Below are 25,577 nucleotides of genomic sequence, written 5' to 3' on the forward strand. Positions count from 1 at the left end.
CACTATACCCCCCCCCCCACCCCACCCCCTCCCCAATTTTTTTTTTTAAACGGTTAAAAAACAAAACTATTTATTTTGATTATTTTATGTTTAAAATACCGTCCAACCATCGCACCGAAGAATCACCCCCCCCCCACCCCCCCTCCCCCCCACCCGAATCCCCCCCCCTATTTTTTTTTTTTTTTTTTAAGATCATCTCACAAATTACCACCACACCCTCACACTATAACCCCCCCACCTCACCCCCCCCCCAATTTTTTTTATGAAACGGTTAAAAAACACAAATATTTATTTTTATTATTTTATGTTTGAAAAACCGTCCAACCATCGCACCCAAGAATCCCCCACCCACCCCACCCCACCCCCCCGATTTTTTTCCCTTTTTCCCTTTTTTTTCGCATTTTTGGAAGAAAATGTAATAAATGTCCACACCCCCACACAATGCACCGCTCTTCACTCCACCCCTCCCTCCTTTGTGATTGAAAATGAGAGTCCCTTCACCTTTAAAAAGAAAATAGATGAGCGGTCTGCACCCGCAAGGCGGTGCTCTTGTTAATTTTTATTTTTGAAAGATCATCTAATAAATAACCACATCCCCACATTATACACCCCTCTCCAACCCCCCACCCACAAAGATTTTTTTTTTTGAAACATGGTAAACAAAAAATATATAGAGCAAAGTTGGGTAATTTCAACACCTTAAGAGTAATATTTGATTTAGTCCTTATGTGTCGAAATTACCCTCCAAGTGCCCAAACTTTATGAAAAACAGCGTTTTGACTTGTAGATATTTACTAACGAACGTTATAATCGTTGCCGGCATAATTAAAAACTTCAAGCGATTTAACTTAACGCGTCGAAGTGTAATTTCGACAGTTAGCGGCTAATTTCGACACTTGTCTTTGTTTTAATTTTCAACAACTGTTCTTATCAGTTATTTACATTTTATCTCTCAATTAATAGAATGTCACAATCTCTTAATGCATAGTGTTAATTAGGTTGCGGTGGTTTAGTGGATGTGGTGTCCGCCTAGCCATCAGGGGTTCATGGGTTCAATGTTGCGGTGGTTTAGTGGATGTGGTGTCCGCCTAGCCATCAGGGGTTCATGGGTTCAATCTCTACTCGGGGACCTTGCTCATTATCTCCATGGACACCAAGTACTGGTTCTTCCCAGGAAATGGACTCGATAGTGTCTCAATAAGTCGTAGGCTTTCGGTGCAATCGAGCTTAAATACGGGTAAATACGATCATACTAAATTAGTGTAAATTACTTATCAGAGAATTATAAATAAATTGCATTTAGAGTTTGTATTGTGCTGGCACGTGGCTCAATATCTTCACTGAACATATTACATTGTGAGGCAAGTTTTTTTGTATTGAATAATTAAAATGCAGATTGTTTCCCATTTAATCAATAGAAATTCACCTTGAAACGATATCATAGCAAAATTTATATGGAACACAGCGACCAGAATATTTATCAAACTCACAGTCAAGTTAAAGCTTGTTCGATAGCATTTGAGCAATAGTTAGTTAGAGCCATTACTTGCCGAATTGTTTAAAATATTGCCACATGTAATCGCAACAAATGAATTTTCCCGGCCCACATGTGGCAAATGAGCCAAAGTGGTTGTTTTTTCACCAATTGTCACATGCAGAATTCGCATATGAATGGATATTGCGCCATTTGCTCGGCTGGGATTTCACACAGGATGGCATCTCCAGTGCACGAGATGTGCCACTTTCTCGGACATTTCGTGCATGCAACCCATTCGCTTGGATCACCGTCATCAGTATCACATCCCGGGCACTGAGCATCATCATTTAAATTGTCGTCACTCTCAACAAAGCGGACATCTCTGTCGGAATCAGACGAAGAAGGCGAGTCAGCACGCCTTATCCTCTGCTCATTGACAAGCTCCTTAAGACGCCTTGCCTCAGGGTTCCCAGCTTTTTGTATGAACAAAATTCCCTGATTTTTCCCTGATGGAAAATAAAAATTCCAGGATCATAATTTTGACAAATTTCTTGTTTTAGACACCCTCAATAAATAGCAGTTGCAGTCATAACTAAGCTACATGTATACTACAAAGCCGCCATATGCATGCAGAGGAATTAATTTGCTGTTTTAATAATATTGACTTATCGATACAAGTCGGGAAAGTCTGACCAAACAAAATTCCCTGATTTTTCCCTGATTTCAGGAACTTTTCCCAATGTCCCTGACTTTTCCCTGACTTGAAAAGTAAAAGTCTTTTTCCAGGTTTTCCCTGATTTCCAGGTTGGCTGGGAACCCTGTGCCTCCTGTTTCTTTTGCTTCTCTTCTTTGCGGATCTTAAGTTTCCGTTCTTTTTCCTCCTCTTTATCCTCCTTGCGCTGCTCTCTTTCTTCTTTTCTCTTTCTCTTAGCATCTTCTTAAGCAACTTTTTCAATCTCTCAGTCTTTGAGCATCTGCAATGCTGCTTGCCCGGAAAGCGCTTTTGGGAGTTTGCTGCGAAGTTTTTTACCAGGTTTTTTTTGGGTCAGCTCTGGTACTCGAAGAAGAGCAAATGACTCGGATACCTGATGTTCCCGGTCAGTTTGAGCAACCCTGACGGATCCCTCATTCTGTTGTTGGCTTTGGATGTTAAACGTATGTGAAGCACTTGTCACCGGCAAAGCTCCAACAGTACTTGATAAAGAGACAGAATTTTTCGTCAGAGTCTCGGTGCTTGTATGGGAGCGATTGCAGGCTGGTCCCCATTTTCTGAAGGAGCGCTGCAGTGCTTCTCTATTGAAGAGCATTCGTCACCACACGAAACAACAAATACATGTATTTCTGAGGGATGAAGCTTAGATCGGTCAATATTTTAAGGATTCAGTGGAAATAATCCACATCGCTGAAAACAATGTATGGCATTTTCTCTCTAAGAAACATCTTCCCAACATTTGCGAAATACACCAGGAAACTGTTTCTTGGTGAAAGTTTGACCAAGATGTTCAGTGTGCCAGCTTTTCACTTGTCGTTTCCAGACCGATTTTAATGGACCAAAGAAGCCAACATCACAGGGCTGTAGGACGTGAGTGGCATTTTCAAGCAGGCAGTAGAGTATGATCTGTTGATCGATCGTAGCAGAACTGCGCCGTGTCAAGACTCATGTGTGTGGAATGCCCATCTACACACAATATCACGGGCCTTTGTATCTGCTTTTGACCAATGAAGTCATCCAGATGGTGCAAAAATGATAAAAACAGCTGGCTATCCATCCAGCCATTATCTGAAATGCTGTAAATAGCGTCTGGGAACTCACCTATGCCCGTATCACGGTATCACTGACCCGGATAGACAATCAACGGTGCAACATAATCTCCACAAGCATTGAAGCAAGCCATGACAGTGATTTGTTGTTTGTTGCTTCTTGTTACCTGGTACACATGTCTTACCCTCTTTTCTGCAAGAACTTTGCCCGTGTTTACGCACAAGGGGAAACCGCTCTCGTCTGCATTGAAGAACCTCGTAGGATCACCGACAAGACGTTCCCAATCATCTACTTCCGTTTTAAGATAGGTGGTTAAGTTTTGAAACCAATGCAATCATCGCTTGGTTCACAATAGCTAGTTGGTAACCAAGAGTAGATGCTGTTCGCTCGAAAATATCAGGGGGGGCGCTTCATGAACCCGCTGTACCAATCTTTTCCTGGGCAGATTGTTTTTGTAAGGGTTAGATCGGCCGTCGTAATCAAGGACTTTCTTGATTTCTAGGGAAAGTTCATATCGTTTAAGTGGGTAACTGATTTTCGCACAGTGCTTGCAGTAATCGACCAACACTTGCTCTTCTGCGTTTGTGAGTATAGTTGTGTGACCAGGTGTTGCATTTAAAGATGTTCTCCCAGACAATTTTTAAGTTTTGACGCAATTTGCCGTGACATCGTGCTTAAATAAAAAAAAATACAATTTCATTAATTAATATCCTTCAAAATCTTTAAATAGCTTTTTTCAATAGATTGTGTAAAATTTACCAGAACTGAGAATCATGTATAATGTACAACTTCTTTAAATTATAAGCGATCAATATGTTTCAATTATGTCCTCTTCCACTTAGAATATGACTATATTACCTTGACCTTATTGAATATGAACAATTTCCCCATAATGGCTTACGTTATACTGTCAAGCACTCGAATAGTCGAGCGCGCTGTCTTCTGACAGCTCTTGTTTTTATAACTTTATCGAGTATTAGAAAAGTTGTTCATTGTATACATATGATGATTTTATGTTGGAATATATATAATTTTAGAGATTTATGAGTCCATACAGTATTTTTGGCAAATTAGCTTAATTTTACTATCTGAAAGAATCTTTTTGAGACAAGCTGTGGGAAAACCAGGTTTCATGATGTGCCAAAAGTATCATCCCAGATCACCCTTTGCAATATCATCCCAGATCACCCTTTGCAGTATCATCCCAGATCACCCTTTGCAGTATCATCCCAGATCACCCTTTGCAGTATCATCCCAGATCACCCTTTGCAGTATCATCCCAGATCACCCTTTGCAGTATCATCCCAGATCACCCTTTGCAGTATCATCCCAGATCACCCTTTGCAATATCATCCCAGATCACCCTTTGCAGTATCATCCCAGATCAACCTTTGCAGTATCATCCCAGATCACCCTTTGCATTATCATCCAAGATCACCCTTTGCAGTATCATCCCAGATCACCCTTTGCAGTATCATCCCAGATCAACCTTTGCAGTATCATCCAAGATCACCCTTTGCAGTATCATCCCAGATCACCCTTTGCAGTATCATCCCAGATCAACCTTTGCAGTATCATCCAAGATCACCCTTTGCAGTATCATCCCAGATCACCCTTTGCAGTATCATCCCAGATCACCCTTTGCAGTATCATCCCAGATCACCCTTTGCAGTATCATCCCAGATCACCCTTTGCAGTATCATCCCAGATCACCCTTTGCAATATCATCCCAGATCACCCTTTGCAGTATCATCCCAGATCAACCTTTGCAGTATCATCCCAGATCACCCTTTGCATTATCATCCAAGATCACCCTTTGCAGTATCATCCCAGATCACCCTTTGCAGTATCATCCCAGATCAACCTTTGCAGTATCATCCAAGATCACCCTTTGCAGTATCATCCCAGATCACCCTTTGCAGTATCATCCCAGATCAACCTTTGCAGTATCATCCAAGATCACCCTTTGCAGTATCATCCCAGATCACCCTTTGCATTATCATCCAAGATCACCCTTTGCAGTATCATCCCAGATCAACCTTTGCAGTATCATCCCAGATCACCCTTTGCAGTATCATCCCAAATCACCCTTTGCAGTATCATCCCAGATCACCCTTTGCAGTATCATTCCAGATCACCCTTTGCAGTATCATCCCAGATCACCCTTTGCAGTCTGCACAAGCTCATCAGGGAATAAAAATTTTGCTTTAAGGATTATTTTGTTCAAAGGAAGTCTCTTGTTAACAAAAATCCAGTCTTTGTGTTATGTGTCGACCCAGATAGCTTGGGCGTACTGCACAGGCTACAGGGCCGTACCCAGGATTTTTTTTACTGGGGGGGCCCAACCGGGGAGGGTTTGGGAGGGGTCCCCCCTCCCTATATATATACTTTTTTTAAATTGGCACTTTGCATGGTGAATTTTAATGCTTATAAAAAACGTATTTTGTGATATAAATTAATGGAATATAACAAGTAAATCAGCACATTTCAGAAGTCTTAAGCTTTAAACATTGGTGTGAATTCACAACAATAATAAAAGCTTTAGATTTCCGAAACTTACTGGTTTAAACTGACGATTATCCACATCATATCTCGTATTGCTTCCACCATTTTTTTTTCACAAATCAATAACGTCACAGGTTTTTTTAATCTGATTTTTTGGGAAAGACCTTGCCATTTTTGAGAAAAAAAAATGCGCGAAATGCCTAATTTTTTGGGGAAATAATGAAAGTCTTAAATTATCAATTAAACATATTTTACTGTTTTCAAACAAATTCAAGGAAAGAGATAATTTAATTATACAATATTTTTCTACACTGGATCAGGTTAACTTATATAATGAGATCGATTTGTTGTTTCAATTTTCATTTTTTTACCAATGAGCCATTAATAGGTTGATATTACTCAATTCTCGGTACTCAATTATTTTAAATACTGAATTCTGCCAAATTCTTATCTGTTGCTCGGCAAATTTATGAATCTGTTTTTCTTTTAAACAAACATGTTAATTATCTCATCGTAGTCTTTTTCAGTGATTTCCTTTCAAAAATTATAAATACTCAGTTTTAATACCTTTGTCAGTGTTTTTGTTCCGGTTCAAATTCAGGGCCCTATTCTCAATGCAAAAAGTATATATTGGGACTTAAAATCCCCAATAAAAGGTTTAAAAAAAAATAATTAAACTTTTAGAAGGGAAAAATACGTCTAGGGCCTTCTCAAAGAAGGAAAAAAACTTGAGTCGGCAATTATCAGACCATAGTCTACGACCTCCTGTAGCAGTTGCTTCCATTCGCTGCACTTATCAAAATACATGTTACATCAACCATCGATAGATGAAGCAATTATGATCACAATGGGGGACTGATCGGGGATGTGTGTACAAGGCGATAAGAAAACATTGCCTAGAGGCTTATCTCGATTGGCGAGCGTTAATCCCCTTGTTTATCAGGGACAATAAAACATAGCTGCTCTTTTGTTTTGAGGAAAAGTGTACTGTGGGCCCTTGCACGAGAGAAAAAATTGCAGTGGGCCGATTATTAAAAAAAATCATAGTTCGACAGCCAGCTGGGGGGGCCCGGGCCCATGGCCTGGGTACGGGCCTGGGCTAATATGGGGAATAGTCTAGGCAAATGCATTAAACCTTTCCCACTTAGAAGCAAAGTGAAATGGCTATGTGCAAATAGCATTAAACCAGAACAGGCTGGGAGTAACTCGCAGTCTGTTCAGGTTTTATGCTGTTTGCTGCTCACCAGTATCTAAGGTTTGGAGATGAAGCCTTAAAAATTTGAATCTAATATGAAAGCTCTTAAATTAAAGTTAACTTTCTAAGGGACTACAAATGTGTCAAAAACGTATCTAAGTGGTAAAGAGTTAACCAAGTGTTTTTTCCCTAGAGAAGGGCTCAATTATAAGTTGGTATGTTCCATTGCGAAGGTACCTGATACCGTGTACCCATGTGATGGTGTCACAGCGGAGGGCCGTGAAAGACCAGGACATTTACTGTAAATCTGCAGAGAAATTTCTGTCCCTGCGACCTACATGCTGTCTGCCAGAGATTGAAAGCCCCAAACATGGGTAAGATGGTCTAACCATAGCCAGCATAGGGCTGCATAGATCTGTCATTCTTGTTAATGCATGTGTGCATTTCAAGATTATTGTGCTTCTGATAAATGAAACACTGGACATTTAAGAGGTTCTTGACAGTGTTTTTCATAAATATAGCATGTTTTTGTGGTTTTGTTATTTCTGTTGGACATTTAAGAGGTTCTTGACAGTGTTTTTCATTAATATAGCATGTATTTTGTGGTTTTGTTATTTCTGTTAAAAAGAAATGCATTTCTGAATTTGTATTTACCCTAAATAGACTAAGTCTTGGTGATTTTATACAAATACTTAAATATGAACTTGGAAGTGTCAGATTCTGCTTTAACTGTGTTTTACAAAAGCAATGCAGTTACTGTGATAAAAAAACATCCATTTTTATCATTAGCCCCAGAAGCTGTACGATTATTTTTAGCTCGGCTGTTTTCGGAGAAAACCCGAGGTATTGTCATAGCCAGCTCGGTGTCCGGCGTCCGCGTCGTGGTAAAACCTTAACATTGGCTCTTAGAAATCAAAGTGCTTCCACCTACAACTTTAAAACTTCATTATGTAGCTGCACCTGGATGAGTTCTACACGCCACACCCATTTTTGGGTCTCTAGGTTAAAGGTCAAGGTCACTGTGACCTCTAATAAAAAAAAAAAATCTTCTGACAAGCTTTCATTTATTAAAAACTGCACACGCAGCTGAGTGTTGGCACGCGCTATGAGGTGCTCTTGTATTAGAAATTCTCGTTGTTATGCTTATTTTAAACACTTGTATTTCAGTTTGCTTTGTTGAATAATTTTCAGCTTCAAATAAATAGTTTGATAGCTTTATTTGAAATGCTGTTTGAATTTTTATTGCACGTCATGCTTAGTGAAGTTTTGTTCTTTGTTTTATTTCTAAAACATAGATTGAAAACTGCCACAGTATTTAGGTTAGTATATGTTGCTTGGTTATCCAATAACTTCAAAGCATGTTAAATGTGGTATTTGATGTTTTCTATGTTACTGTATGTACTGTAAAATACCTGTTAAAGGGGTGTTGCTGCAGTTTTGCTGATTTTTTTCCATCGACTAGATTTTGTCCAAAATTTATATTTAAGATAAACATACAAAAACTAAATGAAAAATAAAATAAAAACATAGGGTCACCGGCCTTGTTTTGATTTTATTCACCATTATATAACATGTACTTTTTCAATAAAACTGAAAAATCTCTAATTGCGTAAAAATAATAAATAACCTATGAAATTGGCAACATTTATATACTATATAAGCTAAGATACATCCTATACCATTTAATTAAACCACACACCACCAATAAAATGGAGTACACGAGTTAGATTTTAAGAAATTTATTTTTTATAATTTTTTTGTCACCCCAAAAAAGGTCATTTTTTTACTATTGTAACCACATAAATGGAATTTTAAAAAAAATCTGTCAAATTGAATTCTGCGAAACTGCTTAAATATGTTCATCTACATATTGTCATCATAAAACACAAATAAAAAAGGGGGTCACCGCACTTTTAACAGAGATTTTTTGTTTTAATTATCCCTACTGTATAGACGTCAAATTTCTTAAACTACAGCAATAAGGCAAAACCCAAGTACATAGTACCAGTACATAGATTGTTAGAAATATGCATAAACATTAGAAATTGTTTACAATCTTTACTGGGATCACAACAGCTTACTAAAAGACATTAATACAAAACAATATTTAATCACAAACATAATACCATACAGTATCAAACTCGACCATAATCATTAATAACTTACATGTTCACAGATTTCGGCATGTTTTAAAGTTTGTGTTTAAATGCTTAAAATTGATAAATGTAAAAAACAGAACTAAAGAGCTCCAATATAAAACAAGATGAAATTAAAGAAAGAAAAAAAAAGTTTAAAAAAAGTTAACCCCACCTGGGATCGAACCACTGACAATTGTATTATGAACCGACTTTGTCATTTCTGATGATACTGATAACAATAATATTAAGTTGTGATAATAGCATCATCGGTGTTGCTATAAATATATCCTCGGTTAAATAAACTGCAACAGCACCCCTTAAGGGTTGGTGTTGAATTTTGGTGTTAAGCTGTAATTTTGTGCTTTATACATTTTTACATTATAAAAAATGTGTTGTTCAGTTTCCCAATCAATACAACTTTATTCTACAAATGTGGGTGCAAGCCCATGTTTTTGACATAAGTTGATATGTTATGCAAAATAATGGTTATTATGTTAACAATTGTTGAAAGACTGAAATAATTAATCAGTTAGTGGGAATATTCTAGTGAGATTAACTGCCATTGGATATGCAATTCAAATCTTCATTATAATTGGGTTGTGTATATACATGTATAAGCATATCAGAGCTCTTCCTGTTTAAATATAACACAAAACAAATATTTTTTCCAAAATAATTTGCTAATGGTGTGTTTCAGTGACAAATTAAAAATGCAATGTATAGCACCATGTATTTCAAAATACAAGGGATTATAATTGTTGTGTTTGCATGACATCTGTATAACAGTTCCACAATAATTTTGTACACTGTATAATAATAATATGAGTCGTGTTCTGAGAAAACTGGGCATAATGCATGTGCGTAAAGTGTTCTCCCATATAAGCCTGTGCAATCTGCACAGGCTAATCAGGGACGACACTTTCCGCTTTTATGACTTCGTTTAAATGAAGTCTCTTCATAGCAAAAATCCAATTTAGGCGGAAAGTGTTGTCCCTGATTAGCCTGTGCAGACTGCACAGGCTAATCTGGGACGACACTTTACGCACATGCATTATGCCCAGTTTTTAGCTCCACTGGCCAAAGGCCAGCGGGGCTTATGTCATGGTCCTGTGTCCGTTGTGTGTGCGTCATTGCGTCCGTGCGTTAACTTTTTCTTTAAACATCTTCTTCTCCTAAACTACTGGTCCAATTCTGATGAAATTTCTCAGAAATGTTCATGTGGTGAACCTCTTTCAAATTTGTTCAAATTATGCCCCTGGGGTCAAATTTGACCCTGCTCCGGGGGGTCAAAAAATTGAAAATTTGCTTATATAAGGCCTATTTTGTGCAAACTTTATAAATCTTCTTGTCCATAACCATTGGGCCTAGGGCTACCAAATTTAGTATTTAGTGACATCTTATAGTCCTCTACCAAGTTTGTTCAAATTATTCCCCTGGGGTCAAATTTGACCCTGCCCCGGGGGGTCAAAAAATTAAAAAAATTGCTTATATAAGGCCTATTTTGTGCAAACTTAAAAAAAAATCTTGTCCATAACCATTGGGCCTAGGGCTACCAAATTTGCTATGTAGTGACATCTTATAGTCCTCTACCAAGTTTGTTCAAATTATGCCCCTGGGGTTAAATTTGACTCTGCCCCGGGGGGTCAAAAATTTGAAAATTTGCTTATATAAGGCCTATTTTGTGCAAACTTTAAAGATCTTCTTGTCCATAACCATTGGGTGTAGGGCTACCAAATTTAGTATGTAGTGACATCTTATAGTCCTCTACCAAGTTTGTTCAAATTAAGCCCCTGGGGTCAAATTTGACCCTGCCCCGGGGGGTTAAAAAATTGAAATTTGCTTATATAAGGCCTATTATGTGCAAACTTTAAAAATCTTCTTGTCCATAACCATTGGGCCTAGGGCTACCAAATTTGCTATGTAGTGACATCTTATAGTCCTCTACCAAGTTTGTTCAAATGATGCCCCTGGGGTCAAATTTGACCCTGCCACAGGGGGTTAAAAAATTGAACATTTGCTTATATAAGGCCTATTTTGTGCAAACTTTAAAAATCTTCTTGTCCATAACCATTGGGCCTAGGGCTACCAAATTTGCTATGTAGTGACATCTTTTAGTCCTCTACCAAGTTTGCTCAAATTATGCCCCTGGGGTCAAATTTGACCCTGCCCGGGGGGTTAAAAAATTGAAAATTTGCTTATGTAAGGCCTATTTTGTGCAAACTTTAAAAATCTTCTTGTCCATAACCATTGGGCCAAGGGCTACCAAATTTGCTATGTAATGACTTCTTATAGTCCTCTTCCAAGTTTTTTCAAATTGTGCCCCTGGGGTCTAATTTGACCCTGCCCCGGGGGGTCAAAAAATTGAACATTTGCTTATATGGGGCCTTTTTTGTGAAAACTTTTAAAATCTAACTGTCCATAACCATTGGGCCAAGAGCTACCAAATTTGCTATGTAATGACTTCTTATAGTCCTCTTCCAAGTTTGTTCAAATTATGCCCCTGGGGTCTAATTTGACCCTGCCCCGGGGGGTCAAAAAATTGACCATTTGCTTATATGGGGCCTATTATGTGAAAACTTTAAAAATCTTCTTGTCCATAACCATTGGGCCAAGGGCTACCAAATTTGTTATGTAGTGACATCTTATAGTCCTCTACCAAGTTTGTTCAAATTATGCCCCTGGGGTCAAATTTGACCCTGCCTCGGGGAGTCAAAAATTGAATATTTGCTTATATAAAGCCTATGTTGTGAAAACTTTAAAAATCTTTACGTCCATAACCATTGGGCCTAGGGCTACCGAATTTGGTATGTAGTGACATCTAATAGTCCTCTACCAAGTTTGTTCAAATTATGTCCCTGGGTCAAATTTGACCCTGCCCTGGGGGGTCAAAAAATCGAAAATTTGCTTATATTAGGCCTATTTTGTGCAAACTTTAAAAATCTTCTTGTCCATAACCATATGGCAAAGGGCTACTAAATTTGGTATGTAATGACATCTTATAGTCCTCGACCAAGTTTGTTCAAATTAAGCCCCTGGGATCAAATTTGACCGTTCCCCAGGGGTCACAAAATTGAACATATGCTTATATTGGGCCCATTTTGTGCAAACTATAAAAATCTTCTTGTCCATAACCATTGGGCCTATTTCTAACAAATTTGGTAGGTAGTGACATATAATAGTTCTCTACTTAGTTTGTTCAAATTATGCCCCTGGGAACAAATTTGACCTTGCCCCAGGGGTCACAAAAATGAACATATGCTTAAATAAGGCCTATTGTGTGCTAACTTTAAAAATCTTCTTGTTCTTAGTTATAGAGCCTAGGGCTACTAAATTTGGTATGTAGTGATATTTAATAGTCCTCTACCAAATTTGTTCAAATTTTTCCCCTAGGCTCAAATTTGACCCGGCCCCGGGGGTCACAAAACTGAACATATGACGTTTACCAGTGGAGATTACTGCGGCCGTTTGGCTGTGAACAACAACAACATCAACATCTTGTAAACATGAGATAAAACCCTGTCATTTAGTGCCATTTTAGGTCAGATGGTGACTGCTTACAAAGGCATTGAAGTTAGAACATGTGTTATGAATGTTTTTCTTACAAACTGAAAAAAGTGGGGTTTTATTTAAATATGTCGAAAGTGACCATATATCCGGATGAAAATATTTTGGATAACATGTTAATTTCATGTCTTTTTTGTAGTGTTTAAACCAGTTTAATAATATATTATTGATTTTAAAAACACAACTTCCATGAACATAATAATTTCAAGAAAAGTCAAAATATGATACTGCACGGTAAACTCAAACTTTGTTACCAAGAGAAGGTGTTGAAATTAATGAAGTGCAATGTTCCTAACTATCGTATATGCTGCTTTTTAATAACTAATGATTCATAGTTCCATTTGTGAATCGTGACTCATGAATTGTGGATATGATTGTCAATTGCTCAACAGTCCATATATATTTCTGACCATTTTATAATTTTCTTAATATAATTATGAATTGATCTTAGCAGTCAAATGTATTACTTAATTAAATACATTTATAAATATAAAGAAATAATCTTTAGATTATCATAATATTCTCAGGCCTGTTGGTCTTAGGGATGTGTGGGTTGATGAGCAATTTCTCCTTTTATCACAATTATTTCTACCCTACCTGATCATTTCCTTCATATTCCATTTTAATTTAATTGACGTCTGCAACCTATTTCAAATTGGGAAAGTCCAAAATGTGTTGTTTGGTAAAGGGTTAAGGCATTTTGATTCCTATGGGTCTTGTGAATCTGTTTCAAATCAAATGCGTAGATTTGATCTTCAGCATCTAAAAATATGTGAAATAGAAAGAACGACAATATCTTTTAGAGAGATATATGTACCTACGTTATAAGCAAAGGACCTGTGCAACAATTCCCGGGCTTTTAAGTCTGTTTAGTTAACACGGTAGTAACTTTTTCCATATATAAAAATGCTCACCCTTCCAACTTTAAACCCCCAGTGGGAAGAGGAATAGAAAGAGAAAGTCACATGCTTGAGTACATTTCAACCCATGTGCATTGCACGTTTTTTTCGCAAAGAAAAAACAGTGGAGCGATACAGGGCCATCATGGCCCTCTTGTTTTAGAATGCAACTCAAATTATGTTTAAATCGTTTGGGTGTTTGTGAATGAGCTTGGCTCTGGAATAAAGGGCTTTTTGTATGTGTGTATGATATGACCCAGACAAGTACCATATTTGAAGTCCACTGACAGGCCAATCAGGGAGGACATTTTCTCCTTTTATAAAGTTTCTTCTAAACAAAAGTCCTGTCTAGGAGAAAAGCATCGGCCATGATGAGCCTATGGTAACTCCACAGTCTAATCTTGAATGATAGTTTACCAACATGCATTAGGCCCAGTTTTCCCAGATACCAGCTCATATTTGTGTTCGTTCTAGTGCTGGTGTGGTTCCCACGGTAACATCTAACAACTCTCTTAGATCAAGAACTAGAAAACTGTTCCAAACTAAAAAGAACAGGGCACTAACACAAAGCATGAACAGGTAACAAAATCAGAATTCAAAATGTTAACCATTTTGTTTATAGATATATTGTTAACCAATTCTTCACTTTTCAAGGAGCTATTAACAGTTTCCATACCTCAGTTTTTGCAATATTTAAGTTATGTAGGCCATTCTTTTTGCTCTAAAATGAAAGACGGAGTATGATAAATTTTGTAACTAAAATGGTTTGAAATTACCTTTCATATACGCTGGCACATACACTGGCATTTTAAGGTGTTTGGTGGGACTGTCGCAATTATAATTTGCTTTGTTTCAATTTATAGAACTATTGTAACATTTGATACCACAAGAAAGTGTTTTTATGCCCCTGGATCGAATGATCGGGGATACATTGTTTTTGGCCTGTCTGTCTGTCTGTCATAATGTCCCAAAACTTTAACCTTCTTTAAAGTTTGGTCATAACTTTTTGAATATTGAAGATAGCAACTTGATATTTGGCATGCATGTGTATCTAATGAAGCAGCAAGGTGAAAGGTCAAGGTTAAGGTCATCCTTCAAGGTCAAAAGTAAAAAAATACAATCCAAGAGAAGTTATAAGCTTTAAAAGGGAGATAATTTCTAAACCTGCCAAATGATATATTGAAATTTTATTTCAAAGCAGCGCAATAGGGGGCATTGTGTTTCTTACAAACACATAGTTATTAAACAGATACTAAGTGCATTTCTTCAAACTTTAAGGATACATAAGATATGCATATTCAACTTAAAAAAAAAAAATTCTTGATGTTTCATACAATTCTATAATAGATTTGAATAATATTAATTATTGGTGGTGCAAGCCTTCTGTTGAATATATGTTCATGCTCCAGGTAATTGTCAATTTTCTGATAAAATGTATTTGTATGTAACAGTATAAATCCAGTAGTCTGCTAAATATCTCTACAATAGGAGTTTACTTACTTTGAATATTAAACAATTCGCCATGACTTGGGTTTCAACTTAAAAAATCTTTTTACTATCTTGTAAATTAATAATGTTAACATGTTTTCCTCGTTGTTATCTGCATTTTTTACTGGTATTTGATTATTTTCTTTTACCCAATTCAGGGCTAAGCTTTGACTTTAAAATGTGTTACAGTTTGTCAACCATGAGTTCCAGATAATCAGCAGTTCTGATTGATTTGTATTTAATTTCCCATAATGCCCCAATAAAAACAAAATAACAAGTGTCTAAGGTAAACATTAGGTAAAGAAATAAATTAAGAAAGTTTAAGCAAGAAAGCTTTTGTATTATGCTTACAGGGGGGATAAATGCGGTAAAAAGTTAACCGGAACTGATTGAATGAGTTATCTTTTGAAATGTGCATATGATTATAGAAGGCTTTATAATTTTCAAATAAACTTTTTTCTGATTGAAAACAAATGCCATGACAATTTTTTGAAATACTTATTCTGTAAGTTGAATGATTATTAATAATTTTCTGAAGGGCGAACTTTAATTGGCTATTTTTGATAAAAAACAGCAAATGCCGTCTGGCCTAACCTGTTATCATACAAAATAAATTAACACTCTATTAGCTCGGCTGTTTTCGGAGAAAACCCGAGGTATTGTCATAGCCAGCTCGTCAGCCGTAGGCGTCGTGCTAAAACCTTAACATTGGCTCTAAAATCAATGTGCTTCCATCTACAACTTTGAAACTTATTATGTAGATGCACCTTGATGAGTTCTACACGCGACACCCATTTTTGGGTCACTAGGTCAAAGGTCAAGGTGACTGTGACCTCTAATATAAGACTTTAACATAGGCTCTTAAATCAAAGTGCCTCCACTTACAACATTGAAACTTATTATGTAGATGCACCGTGATAAGTTCTTCACGCCACACCCATTTTTGGGTCACTAGGTCAAAGATCAAGGTCACTGTGACCTCTTATATAAAACGTTAACAAAGGCTCTAAAATCAAAGTGCTTCCACCTACAACTTTGAAACTTCATATGTAGATGCACCTTGATGAGTTCTACACGCCACACCCATTTTTGGGTCACTAGGTCAAAGGTCAAGGTCACTGTGACCTTTTTATTTAAAAAAATTCTGACAAGCTTTCGCAGCCGAGTGTGGCACCAGTTATGTGGTGCTCTTGTTTTTACATCTTCTTACATTGACACTAAATCCCGAGAGAAATTATTGTGGTCAAAAGAATTAACATTTTTTGCCAGGTTATTCTAAACTGGTTGACTGACTGTTATAGCTTGCTAACTATCTATTTCTTAATATTTATAAGACACATTTTATTGGCATGTTTTTTTATGTATACTTAAGTTGCTTTTTATTTTATTAAAAAATTTATTTATAATTTGTACAGCATGTATTTTCTTTTGCTTAATGCTTTATCAGTTAGCAAATTTTATTTTTCTAATAAGCTTTTAAATATCATCAGGTTATTGTATTGAAAAATTGAGTTGTCCCTTTTGATAACTCCATTTAACCATCACTGCTTTTCAGCGAACCCAATGCAGATGAAATTACTACTGCCTTCCCACCTGGATCCTATGGTAGCAAGTTGGAGGATTTTGAAACAAATTATTTGGAATACCTTACTGATGCAAATGTACGACTACAAAAATGTGCCCAGGCCTGTTCAGTATGGCAGTATCCATATGATGGGAACCAGCCTCCAGCAAATTGTTTTGATTTAGACTCTGAAACTGGGAACCAGTCAAATGTAGGGGCTAATTCATTTACTGATTTTATGTCATTGTCAACTCTAGATGGGAATTGTAATGATGTCAAAGGTGATATTGTTTACATACCAAACACTGATGCGGATGTTTATAAAGGTAGACTCAATGATGATATTGTTGATTGTCAGAAAACCTCAAAGGGCAATAACTGTGATATTAGTAATTTTAGCCTAGTGGATAGTGCAATAGTGAAACCAGATATTTTAGAGGATGATATTAGTGGATTCTATGGGAGCGCAAGTAAAAGAGGCAGATATGCTTCAGAAGAGGAATTTATTACAATGTTAGAAGAAACTGACACCCCTACTGATGTGTCTGCTGATGTTGAAGAAAGTTTGCAGAATTTAGAATCCGTGCTTTCTAATGTTTCTCAAGCGATGATTTCCTGTACCTCCACCCCGAAGCATGATAGGAATTTGGATTCACTTGCTGTAGAAAATGATATCAGCACTGTTTATTTTGACTGTGAATCTTCACAGGGCGAGGAAAGCTTAGTGTTTAAATCAATAGAAGAAACTACATATGAAGTGATTGACGATCCTACAAGAAACAAAACCAAAAATGCAACAGAGTTTGAGGTATTGGACTCGCACGTGGAGGAAGAAAGTGCAAGAAACGGCAACAAGCAACCAGTGAACAAGACGGGCAACATCACTTCATATGTTGACATCAGTAGTAATGTCCTTGAAACTGCAAAGGATTCTGACATACCAGAGTTTAGAGATAGACTTAACACAGAAGCAGAAAGTCTTGCCATATGCGTTAATCATTTCGCAGAAGTATCAAAATTGTCTCAACCTCTCAGTGGAATTTTGGTTACCAAGGCTACTGAGGATGAAAAGGGTGAAGGTCAGCAAGGGGGCAAGGGAGACAAATCTGTACGGTTTGCAGAAAGCACTCAAGTTCTGCCAGCAAAATCTCTGTTTGCTGTAGGGATGAGTTCATCTTTCAAGAAATCAGGAACACCAAACATTGGTAAGATTTATATGTCAATATAGCTTCTGAGAATGGTGCTTGTTGATTTAATGATAAATATGAGGTGTGGGGCTCACTAAAGATTCTTAATTTCAGTGGGCAAAATTCACAAAACAATTTAGCTGTATTTCATGAAAGTGGATTATTGGAAGTATTCGTAGCAGTAGCATTGACAATATAATTGTGAAAAAATTAAACAATACGATTTACTTGAATGTGTTTGAATAAATTAAAATCTGAAAGACAGATGTAATCATTAAATTTAATATCTCAAAACAACATTTGTATTACATACCTATCAATATGTTGCCCCTAAAGGTTAACCAAACACATACTTGAAACTTAATGTTTTATACTAAAAGACACCAATTGTTCATGCCACTTGTGTTGGGGTCTTGAAGAAACGGATTTCAGTCAGATTTTGCTTTTAGTTGTGTTTGGGAAAGACTATATTTGCTTTGCATTTTCCTTTGTTAATATTGTATTACCAAAGAGAACATTTTGGGCTCCCTCTAGCTCAAAATATATGTAGCCAAACTTATTGTAGGATTTTGAATATCTTCTTGTTTTTGGTGTAATATGAGGTACAAATGTATTATGAAGAAAACGCTGTTGTCAACTACATTTATCTTTAGTCATATTTGCCTTTGTGTAGCCATCGGCTAATTTGGTGACTGCCTTAGTAATTCCTGAGACATTTCTATCAGATGGAATAGTTTTTCTGCCAAAAATTTAACAAAAAAGCAGCATTTTGCGGAAATTAGTATTATGCCATATGTTGCCAGCGTAGCTCCAAATCAGTGCCCATTCTCCAGCGTAGCTCCAGATCAGCGTGCCCATTCTCACACGTCTGGCCAGGAGCTACCATGCCCGCTGTAAAGGAAAGGTTTCCTGGACTCATTTGTGGATATTATCTGCATCACAGTAAATAGTTTCAGAGGCATATGTGAAGCTTCTCTATAAGAGTATGTCTTTTGGTGTTTGCATGACCCGGCTGAAAATGGCCTCTGTTTTTTCCCACTAGGCCCGTTCCTGGTGGCATTGCTACTGAAGCTGGAGGGTATGATGCAGAACTCGCTGCCCGTGAACCTGATGTTGACTGGCCTTGTCTCCAGACTGGCTGTGTACAGCCAGCCCCTGCTGAGGTCCTTCCTCCTCAACCACAATCTTGTCTTCCAGCCCACTGTCAAGTCACTTGTGCAGGTGAGCCCACAGTCAAGTCCCTTGCCTAGGTGAGCCCACATCCAAGTCCCTTGTGCAGGTGAGCCCACAGTCAAGTCCCTTGTGCAGGTGTTCCCAGCCCACAGTCAAGTCCCTTGTGCAGGTGAGCCCACAGTCAAGTCCTTTGTGCAGGTGAGCCCACAGTCAAGTCCCTAACCCTTGTGCAGGTGAGCCCACAGTCAAGTCCCTTGTGCATGTGAGCCCACAGTCAAGTCCCTTGTGCAGGTGAGCCCACAGTCAAGTCCCTTCTGCAGGTGAGCCCACAGTCAAGTCCCTTGTGCAGGTGAGCCCACAGTCAAGTCCCTTGTGCAGGTGAGCCTGGCCCACAGTCAAGTCCCTTGTGCAGGTGAGCCCAGCCCACAGTCAAGTCCCTTGTGCATGTGAGCCCACAGTCAAGTCCCTTGTGCAGGTGAGCCCACAGTCAAGTCCCTTCTGCAGGTGAGCCCACAGTCAAATCCCTTGTGCAAGTGAGCCCACAGTCAAGTCCCTTCTGCAGGTGAGCCCACAGTCAAGTCCCTTCTGCAGGTGAGCCCACAGTCAAGTCCCTTGTGCATGTGAGCCCACAGTCAAGTCCCTTGTGCAGGTGAGCCCACAGTCAAGTCCCTACTGCAGGTGAGCCCACAGTCAAGTCCTTTGTGCAGCTGAGCCCACAGTAAAGTCCCTTGTGCAGGTTATCCCACAGTCAAGTCCCTTGTGCAGGATAGCCCACAGTCAAGTCCCTTGTGCAGTTTAGCCCACAGTCAAGTCCCTTGTGCAGGTGAGCCCACAGTAAAGTCCCATGTGCAGGTGAGCCCACAGTCAAGTCCCTTGTGCAGGTTAGCCCACAGCCAAGTCCCTTGTGCAGGTGAGCCCACAGCCAATTCCCTTGTGCAGGTGAGCCCACAGTCAAGTCCCTTCTGCAGGTGAGCCCACAGTCAAGTCCCTTGTGCAGGTGAGCCCACAGTCAAGTCCCTTGTGCAGGTGAGCCTGGCCCACAGTCAAGTCCCTTGTGCAGGTGAGCCCAGCCCACAGTCAAGTCCCTTGTGCAGGTGAACCCACAGTCAAGTCCCTTGTGTAGGTGAGCCCACAGTCAAGTCCCTTGTGCAGGTGAGCCCACAGTCAAGTCCCTTGTGCATGTGAGCCCACAGTCAAGTCCCTTGTGCAGGTTAGCCCACAGTCAAGTCTCTTGTGCAGGTGAGCCCACAGTCAAGTCCCTTGTGCAGGTGAGCCCTCAATGAGTTGCGTGTTGTGTATCGTGTTATTTCTTACAATTTGACCAAGCACTTGTATTAATATTACAAGATATGTACATAGCCAGAAAGAAAATTCATTTCTGCGTTGAATAAGACCAAGTTCATGGAAATCACTTTACACAATTGATGAAGTTATGGCTGTTCAAAGCAATGCACCTTGTTTTTGAGTCATTTTGAGTTCAATACCTTGTTTTATATACATTTGATAGTGTTTTTTTTCCAGAGAAGTTGATTTTTCATTATTATTTGATTATTGTTCATTCAAAATTATGTTTTTACTAATTAATATCATAACCACTCGCTAACCACCTGTGGTACACATCCAATTTTATTTACTAACAAAATAGCCATATTTTTCTGTCTTCAAATGTGACATATCCAATATATACCCAATATAATACATTTTTTATTAGATAGTTAATGGTGTTAGGTTCACCATTATTTTAATGTAATAAACTTGTTATCAGTTCAATAGGATAAAGTCTTATGAACCAGTCATATACACAGATTCATTTTTATTTGTTTACTTTTCCTTCTTCTATCAGGTGTTGACAGGTGTGAGGCAGCGTGTTGACCACTTCTCATACTCCATACAGAACTTTGAGACGCTCCTCCTCCGTGCCAGACGCACGCTGGCCCAAAGGGAGGGGAAACTGCCACAGAGGGAGCACTCAATGTCTCCCAGCCCTGAAATGAACACCAAACTGCGCGCTGCTACAATTTCTGATGTTCCCTCAAAAGGTTTTGTATAGCAATAAAACATCACTCTTGTATGATGGCGTTTAGTAACCATTGTATTTGAAAATGTGCTTTTATGGCTTGTGTCACCAATTTTTATGCCCCCAGTAGGGTGGCATATAGCAGTTGAATTGTCCGTCAGTCCATCAGTCTGTCCGTCCGTCCGAAAACTTTTACATTGGCCCTTACTTTTGCAATATTGAAGATAGCAACTTGATATTTGGCATGCATGTGTATCTCATGTAGCTGCACATTTTGAGTGGTGAAAGGTCAAGGTCATCCTTCAAGGTCAAAGGTAAACAAAATCCAAGGGAAGAAACAAGCTTTAAAGGGAGATAATTTCTATTGATCATTTATCAGGTACAGATCATTTTCACAAGGGAAGTAATATTTTTTAAATCAAAGCGGCGCAGTAGGGGGCATTGTGTTTCTGACAAACACATCTCTTGTTTGGTAAACAAGTGAGACTTTTTATGAGCACTCCTGAGCACAATGTGCTAATGATGAACATTTTGTGATCACCTTCTATCATACCTCTTTAACATTTACCTTGTTAGCACTTAGAGGCAATATTGATTCAGTTATATCGAATGCATTAACTTTATTTAGGTAGAATAGTAAATATTAGCTAATAGTTAACAACTGAAACACCCACTTAGAAACATGAGCTAATTGTTAACAACTGAAACACCCACTGTGTGTACTGTGTTTTTCAAGGGTTTTATAATAAATAATTATATAAAACAGAGAAACAACTTCTTTGTTTTTAAAAAAATCTATTCACTCAACGTTTCGGTCAATTTAGACCTTCATCAGGAGTAAACATTTTGTTATAAAATAAAGGAAATGACGTCACAATCACATGACGTCAATTGCAACAAGGTCAAAGTGTTACATACTATTTGGCGTTAAAATTAACATATAACCAAAATAATATATAACATCATTATAAAAAGCATATAGTTCATAATATATGTATATGTTATCTAATTAACTAGATTATTAAAGTAGGATCAGTTATGATACAAAATTACTGGAAAAATGCAGTTTGAATGCAAATGTTAAATGAACCAGTAAAAACTACCTTAAAAACTAGAAAATTAGAAGAGAACTTTAGAATTCATACCTAGGGGAGCTATAGTACCTAGGTAATGCATCCAAGAAAATTCTTTTAATAGGCGTTTCCAGTTATTTTGTATTTGTTCAATAGGAACAAAAGAAAAATCATCAATGCTATGTCCAGCAGAATTAAAATGTTCTGAGACATTATTTAAACAGTCGGGAAAATGTTTAATGTCAAATTTATGGCTATTCATTCTTTGACTACATTTTTGATTAGTTTGACCAACATATTGTTTTAGACATGTTATCAAGTAAATAACACTTGATGATGTACAATTTAAACTATTCTTAATAGTAAATTGTTTACCCAATGTAGAGCTGGTAAAACCATTTGTTTCTGTAATATAATTACAATGTGTGCATCGTTTTCTGTTGCACTTGATAACTGAATGGATTTTTCTATTTTTATTATTATTAAGATTTGTATGTACTAAGATATCCTGTAAGTTTCTGGGTCTTTTGAATGCCACTAATGGCTTATGACTATATACTTGTTTCACACTCTCATTAAGAGATAACTTAAGCAGATTCCAGTAATTGTTAAGAATTTTCCCAATGTTGGGCAGTGAAGGGTTGTAAGTACATACAATTGGGATAATTTTCATATTAGCTGACTTTTTAACACTTACTTCTAGTGTATCTTCCATAGATAGCATTGACGCTTTTTTTAGCGCTTTGTCTATTACCTCTTTTGGGTAATTACGTGCAAGAAAAATATCGTTGATATGAGTCAGTTCTTTTGTAAAGGTATCATTATTAGAAGTGATCCTTCTATAATGTTTAGCCTGTGAAAATGGAATATTAGTTTTACAAGACATAGGATGGCATGAAGAATATTCAATATATTGATGACAATTAGTATTCTTTTCATGAACTGATGTTTGAATGCAACCATTATCATCCTTAGAAATATTAACATCTAAAAAAACAGCACTTTCCTTAGAAAAATTGTATGTAAATTTAATTGTTTGATGAAAACTATCAATTTCTCTGAGGAAATTCATAAGCTCTTTTTTGGAATGGTTCCAAATCATGAAAATGTCATCAAGAAATCTAAGCCATATAACAGGCTTAAACTGGCAATTTTTTAAGAAATTTTCTTCAAATTGACCCATAAATAATGATGCATAACTTGGTGCCATTTTTGTACCCATGGCAGTGCCTAAGACTTGCAAATAATCAACATCATTAAATTGAAAATGATTTTTGGTTAAAACTAGTTTTATAAGTTCTGATACTGAAGTAAAAAAAGATTCAGATTTATTATTTTTTCGTAAAAAATAGTTACATGCTTTTATACCATCATCATGAGGGATATTACTGTAAAGTGAGGATACATCTAATGTTACTAAGTACGAATCGGTTGTTAAGTCTTGCAAACTATGTAATTTCTTAATAAAATCAGAAGTGTCTTTAACATAAGATGGTAAACATTCCATGTAAGGCTTTAAAATTGTGTCAATATGGAATGAAATATTTTCAGTTAAACTATTACAGCCTGATATAATTGGTCTACCTGGAAAGCCTAATGGTAGTTTAGTATCATGCACTTTATGAACTTTAGGCAATAAATAAAAGAGCGATGTACGGCTCTCTTTTGATGGGTAAAGATTTTTAACATAAATTTCTTGGCAATCAATAGTTTTTACGACATATTCTATATCTTTTCGAAACTGTTCATGTGGATTCTCACTAAGTACCGCGTAGTATGTGCTGTAGTTGAGTTGTCGTTGGGCCTCAGCTATGTAATCTTCTCTGTTCATTATTGCAATTTTGGATCCTTTGTCAGATTTTTTAATCACAATATTGTCATCTTGGCTTAAAGATTTCAAAGCTACTTGTTCTTCTTGTGAAAGATTTGACTTAATGTTCCACTTGCGCTTGGAAGTTAAAATTTCATGTGTTATGGCTTCTATGTAAAAGTCTAATACTGTATCTCGCCCAGCAGGTGGAATAAATGTGGAGTTTCCTTTTGTTTGGTATTTGCTGTCTTGGTCTTCGGATATTTGTTCATCTTCTAAAGTGGTGACTTCACAGCTTCAGAAATATTCCTTTAGGCTTAATTTTCTAGTAAATTGAAACAATTTGTTTAAGCTGAACTGTATCCATAGGTGTGGGGCAGAACTTCAAACCTTTCCCCAATAGTCTATATTCTGTATTGTTGATAACTTTGTTGGAAAGATTTAAAACTGTGTTCTTACCCCTTTCCACTTCTTTTTTAATTTTCTTTTGTTTGCGCCATTGGTGTCTATTGGTGATACGTATAAACCATCTGTTCCTTTTAGTGCTTGCAAGGTTTTGATCAGCTGGTTGATGGCCTGGTTTAAAATTGGTGGTTGTTGATTCAAGGTGTTTGTCTGGTTTACTTTTTTGCCCATCTTCACGGCCTGGGCATAGCTTATCTCTTGGCGCCCTTGGGCATTCAAGTTTTTTATCCCCCGCCAGAGGCTGAGGGATATTGTTTTGGCGTTGTCCGACTGTCCGTCCGTCCGTCCGGCCGGCACTTTTGTGTCCGGAGCCATATCTTGGAAGTTCTTTGGTGGATTTCATTTAAACTTGGTATGAGTATATATATGCATAAGAGGATGATGCACGCCAAATGGCATTGTATACCATCTGTTAAAAACAGACTTATGGCCCTTTGTATCTTGAAAAAATGCTTTTTAGTGTCCGGAGCCATATCTTGGAAGTTCTTTGGCGGATTTCATTGAAACTTGGTATGAGTATATATATGCATAAGAGGATGATGCACGCCAAATGGCATTGTACACCATCTGTTAAAAACAGACTTATGGCCTTTTGTATCTTGAAAAAATGCTTTTTACTTTAGACACTTTTGTGTCCGGAGCCATATCTTGGAAGTGTTTTGGCGGATTTCATTTAAACTTGGTATGAGTATATATATGCATAAGAGGATGATGCACGCCAAATGGCATTGTACACCATCTGTTAAGAACAGACTTATGGCCCTTTGTATCTTGAAAAAATGCTTTTTACTATAGGCATTTTTGTGTCCGTAGCCATATCTTGGAAGCGCTTTGGCGGATTTCTTTGAAACTTGGTATGAAATAAATTGGGAAGGCTTAAGAACCTTCCTTTGTCTTAGTTTTGTGTTATTGTCCTCCGTCCGTCCATCTATCATTATGTTCATCCGTCCAATTTGCACCCATCCTCAAACAAAGCATATGTTGCGGGGGATACCTTGGGCCTTGCAGGCCCTCTTGTTTGTTGATCACTTTGCAAATTTGTTTTGGCATTGGTAGTTTCAGGTTTGTTTATGTGTTTTGAAGTACTGGTTTTTGTATTCTGTGTTTGATGTACTTTATGGATTTGTATTTTTTGTTTTGCACGTTTTAAAGGTGGAGAATGTTTTGTACTTCTTTCTTTTTGTAGATCTAAATCATTTTTATGTGCTTCAGTCGTTTGTTTCTCACATCAATAAGTTTTTTCAATTTTTTATTTTGTTA

At 37.4% G+C, this 25,577-nt stretch overlaps 1 protein-coding gene across 8 annotated transcripts in view; it reads left to right on the forward strand.

The window, feature by feature from the left end:
• LOC127879669 (FHF complex subunit HOOK interacting protein 1B-like) overlaps window positions 1-25,577 on the forward strand; it is a 60,439-nt gene that overhangs the window by 22,630 nt on the left and 12,232 nt on the right. For 6 of the 8 annotated variants that reach the window (XM_052426643.1, XM_052426642.1, XM_052426644.1 and 3 more), the window contains 6 exons: window positions 7,173-7,313; window positions 8,235-8,258; window positions 14,015-14,119; window positions 16,584-17,797; window positions 18,822-19,000; window positions 20,796-20,991. In XM_052426643.1, coding sequence (XP_052282603.1) covers window positions 7,173-7,313; window positions 8,235-8,258; window positions 14,015-14,119; window positions 16,584-17,797; window positions 18,822-19,000; window positions 20,796-20,991 — 1,859 coding nt within the window. The remainder of the gene's footprint in view (window positions 1-7,172; window positions 7,314-8,234; window positions 8,259-14,014; window positions 14,120-16,583; window positions 17,798-18,821; window positions 19,001-20,795; window positions 20,992-25,577) is intronic. The other 2 variants (XM_052426650.1, XM_052426646.1) reach the window with 2 other exon arrangements.

Source organism: Dreissena polymorpha, chromosome 4 (genome assembly GCF_020536995.1).
Source record: "Dreissena polymorpha isolate Duluth1 chromosome 4, UMN_Dpol_1.0, whole genome shotgun sequence".
In the NCBI taxonomy this organism is placed as follows: domain Eukaryota; kingdom Metazoa; phylum Mollusca; class Bivalvia; order Myida; family Dreissenidae; genus Dreissena; species Dreissena polymorpha.